This window comes from Pochonia chlamydosporia, chromosome 2 (assembly GCF_001653235.2).
Source record: "Pochonia chlamydosporia 170 chromosome 2, whole genome shotgun sequence".
Lineage (NCBI taxonomy): Eukaryota > Fungi > Ascomycota > Sordariomycetes > Hypocreales > Clavicipitaceae > Pochonia > Pochonia chlamydosporia.
The window spans coordinates 3,644,918-3,662,154 of record NC_035791.1 but is presented as its reverse complement, the minus strand read 5'-3'; the positions used below and the strand labels follow the sequence as shown (position 1 = coordinate 3,662,154).

The 17,237-nt window shown below is 51.0% G+C and overlaps 7 protein-coding genes across 7 annotated transcripts; 2 read left to right on the top strand and 5 right to left on the bottom strand.

Moving 5' to 3' along the window:
• Window positions 1-112: 112 nt before the first annotated feature.
• Window positions 113-2,799, bottom strand: VFPPC_03189 (fungal specific transcription factor domain-containing protein; the record flags this gene model as incomplete). The annotated part of the gene is made up of 5 exons (XM_018282719.1): window positions 113-438; window positions 526-723; window positions 780-934; window positions 1,007-2,381; window positions 2,505-2,799. The coding sequence occupies 5 exons, from the start codon at window positions 2,797-2,799 to the stop codon at window positions 113-115; spliced, it is 2,349 nt and encodes a 782-aa protein (XP_018147314.1).
• Window positions 2,800-5,187: 2,388 nt separating this feature from the next.
• VFPPC_03188 (thiazole biosynthetic enzyme, mitochondrial precursor) lies at window positions 5,188-6,219 on the bottom strand (the record flags this gene model as incomplete). Its single annotated transcript, XM_018282718.1, has 2 exons — window positions 5,188-5,282; window positions 5,340-6,219. 2 exons carry the CDS (start codon window positions 6,217-6,219, stop codon window positions 5,188-5,190), a joined length of 975 nt encoding a protein of 324 aa, XP_018147313.1.
• A 1,166-nt stretch (window positions 6,220-7,385) lies between these two features.
• Window positions 7,386-8,159, bottom strand: VFPPC_03187 (mitochondrial triosephosphate isomerase; the record flags this gene model as incomplete). The annotated part of the gene is made up of 1 exon (XM_018282717.1): window positions 7,386-8,159. The coding sequence occupies one exon, from the start codon at window positions 8,157-8,159 to the stop codon at window positions 7,386-7,388; it is 774 nt and encodes a 257-aa protein (XP_018147312.1).
• A 623-nt stretch (window positions 8,160-8,782) lies between these two features.
• On the bottom strand, window positions 8,783-9,314 carry VFPPC_03186 (ribose 5-phosphate isomerase; the record flags this gene model as incomplete). The annotated part of the gene is made up of 2 exons (XM_018282716.1): window positions 8,783-9,204; window positions 9,284-9,314. The coding sequence occupies 2 exons, from the start codon at window positions 9,312-9,314 to the stop codon at window positions 8,783-8,785; spliced, it is 453 nt and encodes a 150-aa protein (XP_018147311.1).
• A 760-nt stretch (window positions 9,315-10,074) lies between these two features.
• Window positions 10,075-11,847, top strand: VFPPC_03185 (dihydroxyacetone kinase; the record flags this gene model as incomplete). The annotated part of the gene is made up of 1 exon (XM_018282715.1): window positions 10,075-11,847. The coding sequence occupies one exon, from the start codon at window positions 10,075-10,077 to the stop codon at window positions 11,845-11,847; it is 1,773 nt and encodes a 590-aa protein (XP_018147310.1).
• Window positions 11,848-12,169: 322 nt separating this feature from the next.
• VFPPC_13415 (ribosomal protein L1) lies at window positions 12,170-13,051 on the top strand (the record flags this gene model as incomplete). Its single annotated transcript, XM_018291192.1, has 1 exon — window positions 12,170-13,051. The coding sequence occupies one exon, from the start codon at window positions 12,170-12,172 to the stop codon at window positions 13,049-13,051; it is 882 nt and encodes a 293-aa protein (XP_018147309.1).
• Window positions 13,052-13,312: 261 nt separating this feature from the next.
• VFPPC_13414 (prenyltransferase-like domain-containing protein) lies at window positions 13,313-14,278 on the bottom strand (the record flags this gene model as incomplete). Its single annotated transcript, XM_018291191.1, has 1 exon — window positions 13,313-14,278. The coding sequence occupies one exon, from the start codon at window positions 14,276-14,278 to the stop codon at window positions 13,313-13,315; it is 966 nt and encodes a 321-aa protein (XP_018147308.1).
• Window positions 14,279-17,237: the final 2,959 nt, after the last annotated feature.

Below are 17,237 nucleotides of genomic sequence, written 5' to 3'. Positions count from 1 at the left end.
ACCCAGAGCAAAAGGGCTACCCAGCCCTCAAGTAATAAAAATAGTCGCTAATCATCAAGTCGTAAAAGCGGCATAGACCGCGTATTATCACCGCCTGCCATTCGGCAATGATTCAGGACGTGAAACTCTGAGGAATCTGCGCATTGACTTGTCCTGTAATTGGCCCATCTACTCCACAGATCGTGATGGGTTCCGTGATAGATGCTTCAGGACCGTGGCGCATAACTGCTGCAGCCTGTGCAAAGAAGGAATTTGTGCGGATTGCCGTGGCGCGTATCAAGGCTCGCGTTGGAATATGATCCGTGTCGGCTATCTTGTTGACTTTGACTCGAAAGCTTTCCAGCATCCTGTGCGCAGCCTCGATGTGCTCCTTCTCCGCTGCCATGAGGAACAGGTACACCAAGAAGTTTCCACAGAGAATCAACTGACATCGAGCATCTACCAAGAAAAATGTGTTAGAAGGAACTGGAACTTAGACACACGGCATTGAGCGGTTTGCCCGCAACCATGGATGGTGTAACTTACGACGACCCCAGAAGCCTCTCAAATCACCGGGCTTAATGCTGACGAAAAATTCGGAGAACCCGGCAAAGTCAGCAATCGCATAGGGAAACCATTGCCTTAGATTGGAGTTGGGATCAGACTTCGCAGCCTTAGTCGCAGGGTGCATCAACGCGCGGTAGAGGAGGACCTTGGATGCATAGAAGGTGAGATGAAGCGGGCCTGGTTTACAATGTTAGCCAGTGCCAATGACTGGCGAGCTTACTGTCTCAACTTACAGTTAAAGCAAGAGACTGTTGGGTCTCTGTTCCGAGGAACAACAAGACATGACGGAATTAGACTTGGCCAGTCCTTCAATTTCTCCTGTATCTCGGCGAGTTGGTCTCGAGATGCTAGACGTTGAACCACGTTTGGTGACTTCATGTCGACTTGGCTATTGGAATAGAATTAACACACAACCGCCATGTCGTCTGGAAGTAGAATGATAACAGCGGGCGGCACTTACAAGCTAGAGTCTATGACTCCACGAAGTGATCGAGTAATCTTTATCGTTTCCAAAAATCGAGCACCCGACGCAACATCGAACATCCAGTTTGTGCTGTCCACAAGATGACGCAAGTCCTCGGGTACATCTTCATCGCACCGAAGGTCATCGATATCCAGCATAGTAGTGTTGTAAGAAGTCTCGCCGATATGCGGGGGGTTGCCATGCGAAACAGCTGCCCAGCAATCTGTCACAAACGTCGCCCACCAGAGTTTCTTCCTCAGCTTCTTTTCGATAATCTCCAAGTTCCACTCGCCCGGGTCTTGGTGCAGGCCGATCAACTGAGCACAAGCCGTGGCCTGTGCACTCAACGTGAATGTAGATGGTGCTTCCATTGCATCTATAGAAGGAGGTTGAATGTGGATAAGGAGCAAGCACGCCTGTAAAACAAAGAAGTTGGGATTCTCGATCTCTCTGCGGAGTGCCCTGTGAGCCTGATCCACGATCTCATGCTGTTCCAATGGGAACCGGTCTCCACGGCGAGTGTTTGGGTCCTCCGCCCAGAAAACGGATGCCAAAGCATACACCGCGCCTCGTAGACATCCCGGTATCGACTTTCTGTTAGTTGAGTAGCGGCGAAGAAAGCGAACCTTGGAGACAATCGGCAGCACTGGATGTACATGCTTAAAATACAGCCAGACGAGGACGTCTGCGTGAGGCCACACCTTAGTTTCGATGGCGTCTGAAGCTTGCTCTCGGGTTTCATTGGTGTGCTTGGGGTGGCCCATGGATAGGAACAGAAAATGCAGAGGAAGGTCGTCTACATCTGAGCCCCCACGGTGCAGCTGGACTACATTGGCGTCGACGGTTGCTGTTTCGCTCAGAATGCCATAGCTAAAGGCATCAAGAACGAAAGGATCTTGCTCGGCGGTGCGCCCCAGGAAGTACGTGGCCCTGCCCGGGTTGTCTTCCAAGGTATGAACCGAGCCACTGGTACCCGACGACTCTGGGGAGTTCAGGGTTGGTTGCACAATATCCATGCTTGTAGTGCTGGTGTCCGTATCGGACTTCAGCCTACCCCGAGGGTAGGTTGATGACGAGTATCCTGCATAATTGGTCTCATAGCCTTGGCGGGATGAGTAGTCGCTGGCTGCTGAGACTGAGACAGTGGAAGGTGAAGTGACAGGTCTAGGGCTGGACTTTGTAGTGTTCGGACTGGCCAGATTATCTGTCGAATCCCGTTCTCCTGGGCCACCGGGGCTGAAATCCTGGAGAGAGTGGTTTGTGCTTGCAGGTTGCGTTGAACCATGGTCTGAACCAGACTGTTGCCTCACAGGTGGTCCGTCCGTCGTCGATGTAGACTGACACACTATCCCCCTACTCTTACAAAAGGCACCTTGATATGATATTAGATTGGGGACGACACTTGGCTGGCCGTTTTGGGCACCAATGACATGCGATCAAGACGCAGGCCTGACCGAAAAACGAGTCAAGACGTACGGAGTAGTGTATTACTTACATGGGGGCTCCGTAGTGATGATACATGCAGTCTTCCGGCGGCGACATGCATCACATGGACGACTCTTGCGACTCCTCCTCTCTCGTGGGACTCCAAAGGTGCTTTGTATCACAAATTTGCGGGGACGATTTTGGGCTCCCGCGTCAGAGATGGCGTCGGACCGCTCTCCCGGGGAATGACCATGGGCTTGGCCATGACCATGACCATGACTGTGGCCGTGAGAATGAGAATGAGGATGAGCCGCATGAGCGGGCGCATGGCCCGGAATGCTGGAGCCGGAGCTGTCACCGTCCATGGCCGTGACCTGAGTCTATCGGCGTGTGGTGGTTCAATGCTTTGGCGTCAAAGGCGTCTCGTCGGCCTATCGATTGGATCTGTGGACTTGGAAGTGTGTCGGCGAACATTCTCGGCAAAACTGGGAACAATAATAGGAGGGTCACGAGTTGACCGATCTATTGATCCGTGGGCCGTTGGGCGGGTAGAGTGGCGCGAGGCGGGGAGGAGACGGCCAGGGTCTACTGAGTTGCATCCATTCACTGTACGTCCTAGATTGGCAAGTGCAGCAGCGCCGCTTTAGATCCTTGTAACCCACGGCCTGCGCCTTGTTGGGCTCAATCAGCAATATCACGGTTGATCCCCGGAGAACCCAAAAGCAGCACTAGAAACCTTTATAGCCAAACAGAGCTGTTGCTTCCCGCGTTCCTTCCTTTGAACACTCGCGGAGTCGGAAAAACAATAAGACTCGAGGACAATAATCGAGTCTGTACCTGCTGTTGGTCTTGTATGTGTGCATCTGCTGTCCCTTTATTCTGACAGACACAACGGTGCCCGGGATTCACCATCAGCTTCCGTATACTTGAACGTGTCAGATCTCAATTGATCACCAAGTGATCACCAAGGTCGCCTTCAGGGACCTCCAACGCCATAGCTGGCACGTGCAAGGGCCGACCCGGCCAGCAAAACATGAAAAGACAAAATGTGACTGGCCAGCCCTGCCAGACCACCACCAATTCAAACTTGACCCTCAACAAAGTTGGCCGAAGCTACTTTAGACCTGGCCATGGCAGAACCGCAACCACGCCACATTACATTTCCTCCTCAGCCGATCTTTTATTGCCGGATAAAACCAAGTAACGATATATGGTTCGTTAGAAATCCAGCCTAGTTTATGCCCCCAGCGTGAAGGCGTTCCCTAAAGCTGTTCCAGATTCTCGGGTCGGGACCAATGCCGTCGAAATTATTGCGCCATTCTCCTTGCTTGGCATCAAGTTGCATCGCAGGCATAAAATGTCACCAGGTGGGTCTCGTGTACAGCATAAATTACTGGGTATGTCACTGAGCTTTGCTCTTTGGCTTGGACCTAGGAAAGCCCAAAATGAAGCAATCAGCCAGCCGGCAATTGGAGCTGCTCAACCGGTGCAGTTTCGTTGATTCACTTATGGCCAAGGTCGATGTCGCTGGGATGTGTTGCATGCGACATTTCTGGGGGCATCGCGCTTCATCACCTCCCATGGGTTGGAGGCACCGTGGTCCACGAGTCGACAAGAAGACCATTCTCTGTGGGACGGCCAGGTTCTAGAGAGTAAATCGTTGCTCAATTAGCCGCTGGCATGGTCGCCATGTGGACACGTTGAATAAGGTACAGAGATAAGTCTCGAACTTCGGGGAACTCTAACTACTCCAGCACGCCTTTCATTATGTGCACAAAATAGCGCGCGGCCCGTGTGAGTCCCAATACTCGCCAACATAACCCCATGAGACATCCCACTGTGTCGGCCAACTTATAGGTCACCATTACTGTCCATCCCAATCACATCCAAAGGGCAACGGCCCACGCACTATCCAGAGCCAGTCGCCCTCTTGAATCTGGGAAACTCGTATTTTATCCTGTATGGCTTGACTGATCTATTTCTACTATGTTGGTCTATTTAGGTATCCCAGACAAGACATCCTGAAGTCAATGGGCTTATACGCCCACTCAATCGGACGTCAAGAATCGTTTCTGCCATATGTATTGAATATCGAATTGGCAAAGCAGCTGAGCCAGCGCTTTGCTTCGAAACCCAGTTCTGAATCATGGCACACATGGCATGGGTGGCAGGTACAAAGTCAACCACTGGGCCCGAGCACAACGACAATAACAAATGCCAATGAAAATCCTGGACAATGACCACTACTTTGCACTGCACTGTGACAGCAAAAGGCAACTCGAGATCCTACAATTCGTCCTAGCCGCCTTACGCAGCTGAAAACCACGTGCTTGGGTCAAAGTTCTATGCATAACGCCAACACGGCCCGCCTGCAGCACCATCAATTTGGAAGTTGGCCGACAACGTAAGAGAATTACAATAGGGCGTTTTGCCATGTTGCTGCCCGAAAGTGTACATGAAAAAAGCAAGGCCGTTAGTGCTGCTCAGGATCAACCTGTTGACGCACTCGTGCCTAAGACTCTGGTTGAGGCAGTCCCCAGGCGTCAACAACTAAACCAACACTCTAATCCTACACGTGTGATCACAAGGTCAACAAGTTTACGACATTCAGGAGATGGCAATTTTGATTCAATTTTGATGCCAGCTACATATCTGACGGGCGTATTAAATGAATGACGTTATCAGCAACATATTGATTCCAAAAACCAAGCAAACCATTTGTTTTTTGTTTCCTCAAGTCATTCTTTCAACCTTTAGTTGGCATTCTGCTTAGCACGAAGGTCAAAGACCTTGAGTGCTTCCTCAGCAGCCTTGAGGCCACTGAGAGCCATAGCGCCAAAAGTAGGGCCTAGAATGTCAAAGATTAGCCATGTCCAAGACAAGATGCCATCAGCACATAACTTACCCATGCGGTTGGCGCCGTCGACCTCAGAAAGCTCCATACCACCAACAATGAGACCAGGAACAATCTCACGGGTGTTCTTGACAATAGCGTCTTCGGCCGAGTTCATATCGAGACCACGCATGCCACCGAGCTTCTCGATGCGCTGCATGCTGACGAGACGCTTGACGCAGAAAGCACCCATGGGGCCGTCGTGGCCGGTGGTAGAGATGATGAGAGGAGCGTTGATGGTGTTGGGGTCCATGCAGGACTGGTCATCGTGGTGCATGGAGACCAGCGTCCAGTTGGTGACGACACCAGCGATTCTCACACCCTCTTCCGAGGGGCGAGTGATGAGGTCTTCCACGCATGTCGCGTTGAACATCTTGATGTTGGGCAGAGAAAGAACCTTGGACATGATGGTCGAGGTGAACAAAGCGGCGTGCTTGACAACCACGTAGTTACCCTCATCTTCGTAAGGGACACCGATCTCGCGGAGGAACACGTCGGCTGGCTTTCTCATGACCATGGCGGAGAAGAGCTGTCCACCAAGCCAGGCACCACCACCAGGAGAGACGGAAGCCTCAATAATGGCAATCTTCAGATCGGGACGCTGCTTGCCCAGGACGTAGGCAGCGCTGAGTCCGCAGGATCCAGCACCGATGATAACAATGTCAGACTCGGCATAGGTATCAAGGTCCTTGAAGTATCGGCTCGTCATGGCACGAGAGACCTGGCTCTCGCGAATGGGAGCAAACTTGAAGTTGTCCCACTGGCCCATCATCTCTTCAATCGACTGGGCGCCAGTGCTGACGGCAGCAGCAGGCTTGACGGCGAGCTTGGAGGTTGGAGTCACGAGCTCAGCAACCTGCTGGGGAGGAGAAACGGCGGCCGGGGGAGACATTATGAAGCTACGCAAGTTAGGGATACTGCAAAGAGGTTATGGGGGAGGAGCATGATCCTTTCGCTGGTATTATCCAGATCAAGTTCAGGGCCGTATATTCTCAGCCACACTCCGCTGGGTGTTTCCAATCCCAACCATTCATCGAATGCAATCGAGATGTCGCATGTGATGGCAGGTTGGAAAGGAAAGTCAGAGGAGTGGGCACCGGCTCATGCAACAGACATTACCTGAAGAAGGATGATCATGATTGGATATTCTACCACGGAAGGAAGCCATGATTGCTGCTAAATCACGGGGTGTGGTGTACCGGTTGAGTAAATCTGCGCCTGTAAGTGTTAGAATCCAGTTCTGTATACCTATTTCCTAGATGGGGCATGTTTCTCAACAGACAAGTTGTGCTTTCTGGTAGATCTGACGTTGGTTAACAATCGATAGATTTCGAAGTGATACGAAGTTGGAGAAACAGGATTCTGTTGGACATCGAGAGAGGGGTTGCATGAGGGGTTTTATATCTCACATTCCTGATTCAACCTCTCGGCGGGGTCGAATAAAGTTGCTCATCTATATGTGCTCCGTACATGTACATCCAGTGGGAAACCACCAAAGTCAATCATCACCAATGCCGTTGGCCAAGAGCCGACCTCCGGCTCCATTCGAAGCGGGGCTGTCCGCCTTTACCCGGTACTTACCGTATTCACGTTGTAAATTTGACGCAATGGAAGCACTTCTCTCCACTTTCAATTAAAGCACAGTTCCGGTCTCGTCTTGTCTGCTGGCATTGATACTGCAGGTACAGTTCAATGAGCTCACGGCTAGGTAGCCAAGCAGCTACGGAAACATGTGAGGGGTACGGAATGAAAGTGAGCGAATCAGTGTGGTATTAGATGATGCGAGGACTTTCGATGGTGTGGATCTGAATGGTGGGGAATCGAGAAGCTCTGATAATGCAGCCCATTAAGTTGGTGTATCAAAACATAAAAATGGCATTGTGAGAGCAATATTCGTAGTTTATTGTCAATGAATTGTCAGCAAGAACAGCAAGACCTTGACACAGAATAAAAGTTGAATTTGGACGGATATATTGATATGTTCCAACAATAATAAACTCGCACAATATGCACTATCCGTCTAAACACTCGCTTCAATTTCCTACAACCACAACTCGATTAAGCCTCTGCAACTTCCCGAATCGTCTTCACAAACCTCTCCGGATCATGACCAAACCTCCCCAAAAACAACCCATCAAGGCCAGTCTTCAACCGTTCATACAGCCCAGGTCCCGCACTCCCACCGTAAACCACCCTCGTAACTCCCCGTCTCGACTTCACACAATCAAGCCGTCTAATCCCTTCAACCACCCGCAGGACATGTTCCTCCCCAGCAGGTTCACTCGCTCCAATCGCCCAAACCGGCTCATACGCCAAAGCCACTTCCGCCGTCGACGGCACACCCCCCATCACCGCCTCAACCTGCGTCTGACACTCATCAACAGCAACGCCAATATCCCCCCGTGTCTGCTCTCCGATACACACCAGGGGAATCATGCCGTTCCTGCTCACCGCAGCAGCTTTCTTCGCCACCGTTGCGTCATCTTCGCCAAACAGCCTCCGTCGCTCGGCGTGTCCAACTTCCACAATCTTGACGCCAACTTCGCTCAGCACAGCGGGACTCACTTCGCCTGTGAATGCGCCGCTGTCTTCCCAGTGGCAGTCCTGGGCTCCGGGCCAGATCGGGACGGGGGATGACTTGAGGAGGTTGATGGTTTCGGTGAGGGACACAAAGTCGGGGATGATGAAGATGTCGACGTCGGAGAGCGACTCTGCGGTGATGCTGGAGAGGTGAGTGAGGAAGCCTTGTGTGACTTCGCGGTTGTGTGATTGTGAAAAGTACATTTTTGTCGAGAGGCCGATGAGCCGGCGGGCGGGAGGTGTTGTTGCCATTGCGACTTGGTTATTTGGAATTGGGTGCGAGTTGACGTTACGAATGAGTTGGCATGCAGATGAGAAACGAGCAAGGTGCAGTCGAGGCAAATTCCAATCGTCTGCAAGCGTATCTGTTGTCTTGTGCAATGATGAAAGTTTGCTGTTCACGAGACTGAGGAACCCCGGAGTTGGGCGCATCTCATTGCGGGCCGAAATGAAAGCTCCGGCGCCGGGGGAATTTCATCCACAGATCCAGAGGTTCCGTTTCCCTTTTGGGAAAACCGGCAACCGGACCCTAAAACAAAACCAAAGAAGCCGACGATTCTGGAACGGCCGCTGGAGTCGCAGAATGGTTGAATGGGAATGCCAAAATTACCATTTCTTGTTTCGCGCTTACGGCTACTTCCCGTGTGTCGCGGACTTCATCCCGGTCGCCATCTAGCTTGGCTTGACCCCCTCCATTATCCATCATCCATCCTTGATCCTCCATGACAAAGACAAGTTCGGCATCACGTTGCAAACTAATATCGTAATCATGGTCACTATTATTGCTCTCTATGAAATAATCATCTCGTACTCAATGACAAGAATTTCGCTCCAAATGTCCATGTAAACCCCTTCCATCATTCATCCATTCACCCTTAAGCCTCCAGGTTCGTAATTTCATCAACCTTCTTCGCACTCGCGCTCTTCGTGTCAAATTCATACCCGAGCCACTCCTTTGCCAGCCTTCGGGCTAGTTCAAGCCCGACCACACGCTCGCCCATACACAACACCTGGGCGTTGTTGCTGAGCACGCTGCGCTCCACGCTGAAGCTGTCATGTGCGGTTACGGCTCGGATTCCCTTGACCTTGTTTGCGGCAATCGCAACTCCCAGTCCAGTTCCGCAGATGAGCAGTGCACGATCGGCTTTGCCTTCAGCAACCATTCTGGCGGCGGCGGCAGCTCGTAACGGGTAGGCTGTCTTGTCGCTGGATTCTTTGGAACCGACATCAATGACTTCTGTGACTCGGTTGTCGGACTCGAAATCACGCTTGATGGCATCCTTGTATGAAACTCCGGCTTCCTGTAGTAACCCTCTTCATCAGCGTGTCTTCTTTGCAATTTGGGGCGTTTTGTGAAAATGGTGGACTTACATCGCACCCCATGACGATCCTCCATGATGGTGACATCTTGCTTTCGTTTGTGTCTAGTATGGAAGTGATGGTAACAACAAAAGGAGGTTGAAATGAAGAGAATTCAATTATTTTGCGTCAAAAGAAATGTTCGTCAAGAATTAAACAGGCAAAGGAAAGAAATGCGCCTTCACTTCCAGTCCCTCGGCCGCCACGAAACACACTCCCCACTACCATCCGGCTTCGCAAGCTTCTCGTCCCTTCGAACGGCATCACCACAACGTCAATGGACCCTGCCAGAACCAATATAATCCGAGCCCCAGTGAATAAAGTGACCCCCGATACCCTCTAAACCACAGTGGTTGTGGTGGACTGTCGCCCGTCGAGACAACGAGTGGCGAATGCGGATTTCCGAATCTGGAAATCCGATCGACTTTAGTTGCCCTGAAAGCTGGAGACTCGACACTGGAGCTAGGAGTTTTGATGTCATGAGAACATCAATGAGGGGCAGAATATGCGGGGACTTTGTAGAGCCATACCAGGAGTTCAAGATTGTTTGCGGGAGCTTTGTACGATTGCAGGATCCGAGACTGATAGTAATGGACTGAATGCATGTCACTGTGATGCAACGGTGTGAAGCCCGTCCTGGGCAACGCCACCAGGAGACAGGAAGTCGCGTTGCCCTGATTCAAACAAGCTCCGAGGAGCGGAAGAGCTCTCTAGACTTTTAATCTGCTTGTTCCTGCTGAAATCTGTTTCGTCAGACATACGTTTGCTGTGAAGTTGGTGATCAATTGGACCAAAGAAGCTACCAACAATGTCGAAACGTCATCTCTTCAATTCCCCTGACGGTCTTGTCAACAAGGCATTGAAGGGTATTATTACGTACAATCCCAGTCTCAACTTGGATGAAACCAATCGAGTCGTGTACGATACCTCTTACGACAAGTCCAAAGTCAGCATCATCAGTGGTGGTGGCTCTGGCCATGAGCCAGCATGGACTGGCTACGTGGGAAACAACATGCTCACAGCTTCCGTCCAGGGAGACATCTTCGCCAGTCCCAGCACAAAACAGATTCTAGCTGCCGTGGAAGCTGTTCCCAGTGACAAGGGTACGATTCTCGTCATTACCAATTACACCGGTGACTGTCTGCACTTTGGGCTGGCCAACGAGAAAGCCAATGCGCGAGGACACAACTGCCGCATGATTATTTGTGGCGACGATGTCTCCGTCGGAAAGAAAGGCAGCATGGTCGGCCGCAGAGGTCTGGCAGGCCAGATTGGCGTGCTCAAGGTCATGGGCGGTGCTGCGGGAGCTGGCGGCTCTCTTGACGATGTTTACGATTTGGGCGTTGCATTTTCACAGCAGATTGTGTCCATTGCGGCAACTCTGGATCATTGTCATGTCCCCGGTCGAACGGAGCACGGTATGCTCAATGAGAACGAGGTCGAAATTGGAACTGGCCCTCACAACGAGCCTGGCTACAAGAAGCTTTCGCCGGCTCCTTCGCCTCCCGAGCTCATCAAGCAAGTCTTGACGCACTGTCTTGACGAGAATGATCCTGAGCGAGGATACGTCAAGTTCGCCTCGGGAGATGAGGTAATGCTTCTGGTCAGCAACTTTGGAGGCATGTCACATCTGGAGATGGGTGCTCTTGTCGACGAGTTGCTAGAGCAGCTTGAGCAAGACTGGAAGATCCAACCGGCTCGAGTCTGTGCTGGCTTCCTCGAAACCTCTCTCAACGCCCCTGCGTTTTCTGTTTCCGTCATCAACGTCACTGCTGCTTCAAAGAACTGCAAGTATTCGATGGAAGACATCAAGAGCTTTTTCGATGTCAGAACCAACACTCATTGGGAGTCCATGGCTGGATCTCAGGCCAAACGACGTAGCCGCAAGGAGCAGCTTGTCCATGCTCCCATGGAAGCACCCAAAACCATTGACGAAAAGCGCGACTTGAAGATTGCCCCCGCTGTGCTCGAAAATATGCTACGTAATGCATGCACACAGCTCGTGGACGCGGAACCCGACTTGACAAAGTGGGATACCGTGATGGGTGATGGCGACTGTGGCGAAACACTCAAGACGGGGGCTACGAGCTTGCTTGCTGCCTTGGATAGCGGATTGGCAAAATCTGGATCCGTAGTGAAAGTATTGCTTGAACTTGAGGAGATTGTCGAGAGCAAAATGGGAGGCACACTGGGAGGAATCCTGGGCATCTTCTTTGTGTCTCTGCGGTCAGCAGTGGAAAATAACATTGACATTGCCGGCAAGGAGGGACCTGTTGCTCTTTGGGCAAAGGCGTTATCTACCGCACTCGCCAGTCTTCGACGATACACGCCAGCCAAGATTGGTGATCGCACCGTTATGGACACTTTGATTCCATTTGCCGAAGTTATGGGCAAGTCTGGCTTCAATGATGGTGTTCAGGCTGCTGTTGACGGGGCAGAGGCAACAAAGAAGATGAAGCCGAGATTGGGAAGAGCAACGTATGTAGGTGCGGGATCAGATGATGGCCAGGAATTGCCTCCTGATCCTGGTGCTTGGGGTGCCATGGTTGCTATTCGGGGATTAAAGGTTGCTTCAGGTTGACAGGCCCGTGAATAAATAATTAGCGTTCATGTTTACTTAATACTTTTCTCAACTTTTGCGCCTGCTTTTCGATTCCCGTGCCTTGCTATTACTTTACATATATGTCCTGGTAAAATCTCGAGATCAGTTTCGTCGTATTCGTGGCCAAATACTAACATCGACTAATCTGCGGGGTTGCGCCCTTTTGCCGTCAAGTTGAGCAACTACCTGACAGCAACTCGCCTCACTTTTATTCTACCTTGGACATACTTATAGTATATATATCCAGGTATTTCTCCTCTGGGAATTTATCTCTCCATCCCGCGGACACAATCGTACTACCATGTCGCCTACGCCCTCCGAACAAGTCTTTGCCGCCTTTGGTATCAAAGCACAACTAACGCCATTAACTGGAGGAAGTTTCGTGTGCTATTCAGATGGAACCAGTATCCTAAAGCCATCAGACGACGATGAAGAATCGCAGTGGATTGGAAGCACTCTATTATCGCTCTCAAACTTAGAGCCATCTTCAGCATATCGCGTCCCTAAGCCAATCCCCAGCATTCAGGATCCAACTACATATGTTGTTGATGGTTGGACCGCCTTTTCCCTACTCCCAGGACGAAACGAACCACCTATTCGGTTTCAAGACACACTTCGTGTCAGCCAAGCTTTTCACCACGACTTGTCAAAACTGAACCTTACAAAGCCACCGTTCTTGAATACACGAAATAATCGGTGGTCCGAAGCCGATCGAGTCATATGGGGTGAAAAGCAGCTCTCAGACGTCGCCAACGTTAACAACGAGGTTCTCGACATATTTCATGAGGCGTTGGAAATGTACAAAAGGTTAACGAAGCCATTACCCGCCGATATTCCTTGCCAACCTATTCACGGGGATCTCACTGGAAATATTCTCTTTGACGATGAGCATGGAGGGCTGCCTGGTATCATTGACATGACCTTCTACTGGCGGCCGGCTGCTTATGCCGAGGCAATAGTGGTTGCTGATGGTTTGGCCTGGCATAAGCAGGGCAGAGAGCTTGTGGAGTTGTATGGCACGGACGACGTCAGACTCCAGCTTTTGGTGAGAGCCTTGCATTGGAGATGTCTGACTTTTGCGATTGATTCGATTGTTGATTGGGTGAGGGTGAATATACCAAAGGTAGATTTCATGGGTGCGGCTCGCTTGTTGGAGGAGATTATACGGGAGAAAGCTGGTTAGATCTAGCGAGACAGGATGGTGGAGGTTTTCTCATTTACAATGATCATGGTATGTTTCTTGCTGACTGGACTAGTGCTATCATGGTATGAATCTTGTTATCTTATCAGTGTTATCATGGTATGTAACTTGTTAACCGGATCAGTGTTATCTAACATTGCTGAAAGTTGTCAAACGAAACCTAAACGAAGATGTGGGAAACTAGATCACATCAAATTGTATGCAAAGTACCAATCCCAACATAAGCAATATACTAACACTCAACTAGTTATTCTCATCCCACCACTTCAACACCCTCAACGCACGAAGCGTAATCCAAGGCGACGCCGTTCCCACACCTTCATCAACCCTAAACCAAACTCTACCCTTGACTTCCCACTCCGCCGCCCAAGTTCCATCATCACGCCTCTTCGAACGAACAACCTCAACCGCCTCCTTCAAACGACCATCAGGCGTATCACCAGTAACCCTAGACGCAGCCCGGAAGTAATCCAACGCACGCAGCACATCATACCGCCATCGCGTCGGATACAGCAACTTCAAAAACTGCTCATCAGCAGGCTCCCCCGTCGTGAGGCGCTTAAACAAATGACGCTTCAGGAGATATTCCTCCGCAGACTTGCGAGCCTTCCTGACTTCAGCGTTCCCCGTCGTTCTTTCATACTCGAGAAACCCCTCCAGGACGTTGATTGTCGTTGCGAAGGATGAGCGAACTGAGCCTTCTGCCCTCTCGCAGTTCCAGCCGCCGTCTTCTTGACGCTCTCCCAGCAGACGATTCACAATACCGGATACATCGACGCCGAAGTATGCGCCATTCGCAACTGTCTGGCCGTTGATACACTCTTCGACTTCCCCCTCCCAGAAGGGTTGGTTGCCCTCATCCCACTGCGCACTTTTCCCAATTAAGTGTACTGTCTTTTTTGTTCTCGCGGATTCTGGGTCCAGCCCAAACTCTCTAAGCTGGCTGAGAGATGGGTATGTCGCTGTCCATGGTTGCGCGGACTGCCATTCCTCGCGGGTTGTATCTGGCGGGACGAAGCAACCGCCTGCCCATCGCCCGTCTTCGTCCTGGTGAGACAGAAGCTCTTTTCCCCATCCTTCGTGTTCGACTCTGCTTCTCACGGGGGACCATTCTGCTTCAGGCGCATCGAGAAGGTCTCGCATTACTTGCCATTGTATCGCGACATCTGACTTGAGGAGCCAGGCAATGGTTGGGTTTTCAGAAGTCATGTTTGATTGATTGGGAGGCAAAAAAAAAGCGTGTTTACTGTGCATATAGTATCTGATTTAGTTTTATCTTCTACACTGTTTATATTTGTATCGTGATGAGAGCCGTTGCTGAAGATCATCGTCTTGTGAACGCCATGTAAGCCACCGTGAAGTTTGGCTGACTTTCGTGGGGTAAAGGATCACGACACGACGACATGCAAAAATGAGAGCTAGTCGGCAGCTACAAACGAACCTGAAGTTGTGTGTTAAACAGCCTTCCTATTTTGGCGGCTCAAGTGAAGGCTTGTTGTTGTCCTCGAGTGATTATTTTCTTGAGATGCTGAGTTCCGACTGCCTTTGCCATTGCTCGAACTGCTTCAAACATCATGATGAATTTTTCTCCTATCCCGTCTCTATGTCGCCAGGCTGTTATTCATATTCTGCTGCGTCTTGTTGGAAGTTTCTGGTGGATGAGCAATTGCCAGTCTTGCAAAACACATAGAAAGGACGCGATATCTTTCATCTCCAACAATGTCACACGTAATTCCTCACGACAATCTGCACTACAAACCTGCTGAAACGCCTGAACGACAACGAGGTCACATGTCTCCGATTTCGTTGTCAATGTCCTTTGGCGGCCTCACAGCTTCGTTGTTAGCGATATTATCTGCTGCTCAGCCTCGCAGCGTCATTCATCACCGCTCGGGCAGAGTCCCTTTGCGGTCTTGCCAGCCAGCCACTTCATTTCTCAATTTCCGGTCTTGACTGGGCAGTATGACCCGGTCGCCTTGGTTGCAGATACAGACAGATACAGACAGCAGGCTCCGCCTTGAGGTGAACAGAATCCTGGTCTGGAAGGCATTTCTGGAAAGCTGGAAACGCCCCCAAAGGTTTGACCGCCCCGTGTTGTTGAGACAGAACACGAGAAGCCTTTTTGTTTGCGCCCCCAACTCTGCTTTCAGTCCTCGCAAATATCCCTTTCACGGCACCCTGACAGGGAACAGAGTTTGAAGGCGGGTACTTTGCCAACCAACAATGTCCCATTCAAGCAACGCACGCCATCCCGTAGGTCTTAGTCACATCTCATCTCAGACGTCCCAGAATGGGGGAGTGAGGAACTTTGTGTGACAGCTACACGGTCCGCCCCGTTGGGTGCCAGGACCATTCTGGGAGGAAAGTTTGGGATGACAGGTTAGCGAAAACTTGGATGAACCACTCACTGGTCTTTGTCCCCTTGTCCCTTTCAACCTCGAGTGATGTGGTCTTTTGTCTAAGACAATACATTCCATTCAACTTCTCCAAAAGAGGGGACCGCAGGGACAGTGTCTTAGGGATGTTCGTTGCAAAAGGAACCTGGGGAGGTTAAGCGCGAAGAGGTCGTCTTTCCGGTGGACCAGAAAGCTTGGGACAGAGACAAGGTCACCGACCAACAAGTGCCATCTTGAAAAGGCCAGACGCTTGCACCACCCATACATGCCATCTGTCCCAGAGAGCAAGGTGTAAAGTAGTATCCCGACTCGTTCCCAATCAGAAAAAAAAAATTGTGATATCGGGCGGGCACTAATCACAAGGCCAGCTCAACTAAGGCTTGGCGAATGAAAAGTGCAAAACAAAAGGGTGTGCATGTGTTCCCGAGCGTATTAGTCTATCCATCATGACTTCAAACTCTCAATGTCCAACCATTCACTACACCCCCCGTACCACTTACGAGTTGTGGGAACGAACAGCCCCAACTGAGCGAGTCTGGATCGACCTTGCAGGAGTGAGATGAGGAGGCTGGAGTAACCGCAATGCCGGGAAATGATGAAGAATACGGAGTACAAAACATCAAATCCGTCTCCACCGGTTAACCAGCCGAGAAACAAGTGTCCCAATGGGCCGCCTGTTGTGACAGCCAGACATTTGGCCAAGCACACGGGACCGATCTGTGACGTTGAGAACATCATACATATCATTCTCAATGCAATCAATCAGACTCTTTGAACGGAATAGATGAACAGGTACTCACTCGTCTGGGGTCCGGGGTCTGGGGTCTGCACTCTGTACTGCCTCCTCTTCCCAAACACCACAAGACATTTACTCCGGACTCTGCTCATGGAGTCAACATGAAGTCCTTGTCGACACTGGAGCAACCCCAGCCCAGCCAGCCCCAAATGCGGGATCTGCATTCCCCCCCATCATCACAGGTCAACAAGGCGGGCGGCCGAATGACAAATCCCTCATTCTTTTTCATCGGCTGACATCCAATCGTCAGTGCTGACGTGCCACCCAAGGCATTTCGGGTTTCCTTTGTACCGGCGTCTGCCGGCATTGGTATTGATAGACAGCAAGCAAAACCACAAAAGGGAAAGACGAGTGTGTGACAGACCCAAATCTGACGTCCTGTTTACCAGTGACAGCCAAGACGTTACAAAAGGAAGCTGTGCTGTATTGGGTCGAAAGCCACAATCGAAGTTTACGTCTCGGACGACAGAAAACCTAGCCCCAAACCAACCAGCATCGCCAGCAGAGAAGCACTATCCTGCTCGGCCGAGACAAGGGCATGGCATTCATTTACTTGTCAAAGTGCAAGGCTCTCAGCCTGCTGGGCCGAAACCAAAATGCTGCCAACAGGGATAAACCTTCCTCGGTAGCCCGGAGAGGCGCGGTCAAGCAGGAGGACTTTGGTGCATGTTTTTTTTTGCTTTGACATCTCGCTCCGTCCTATCACTACCAAGTACCAAGGTCGGTTCCAGCAACCGGCCGCCAATCCTCGTCATCTTTGCTCTGTACTACCCCAGGCTAGAGCAGTTTGGGAGGACCATGCATCAAAAGGCTGCGACTTCTCAGCCGCCAAGACGCCGAATGTTGTCTACATTGGGAAGCGGTCCAGCCCGGTTGTGACTGCACCAGCAGCCTCTTTTGGCAGCCCAGCCTGGTCATCCTGCGTGACGCTGGGATATCCTCAGGCCCTTCAAAGGACATGGTGTGCCGCCAACCA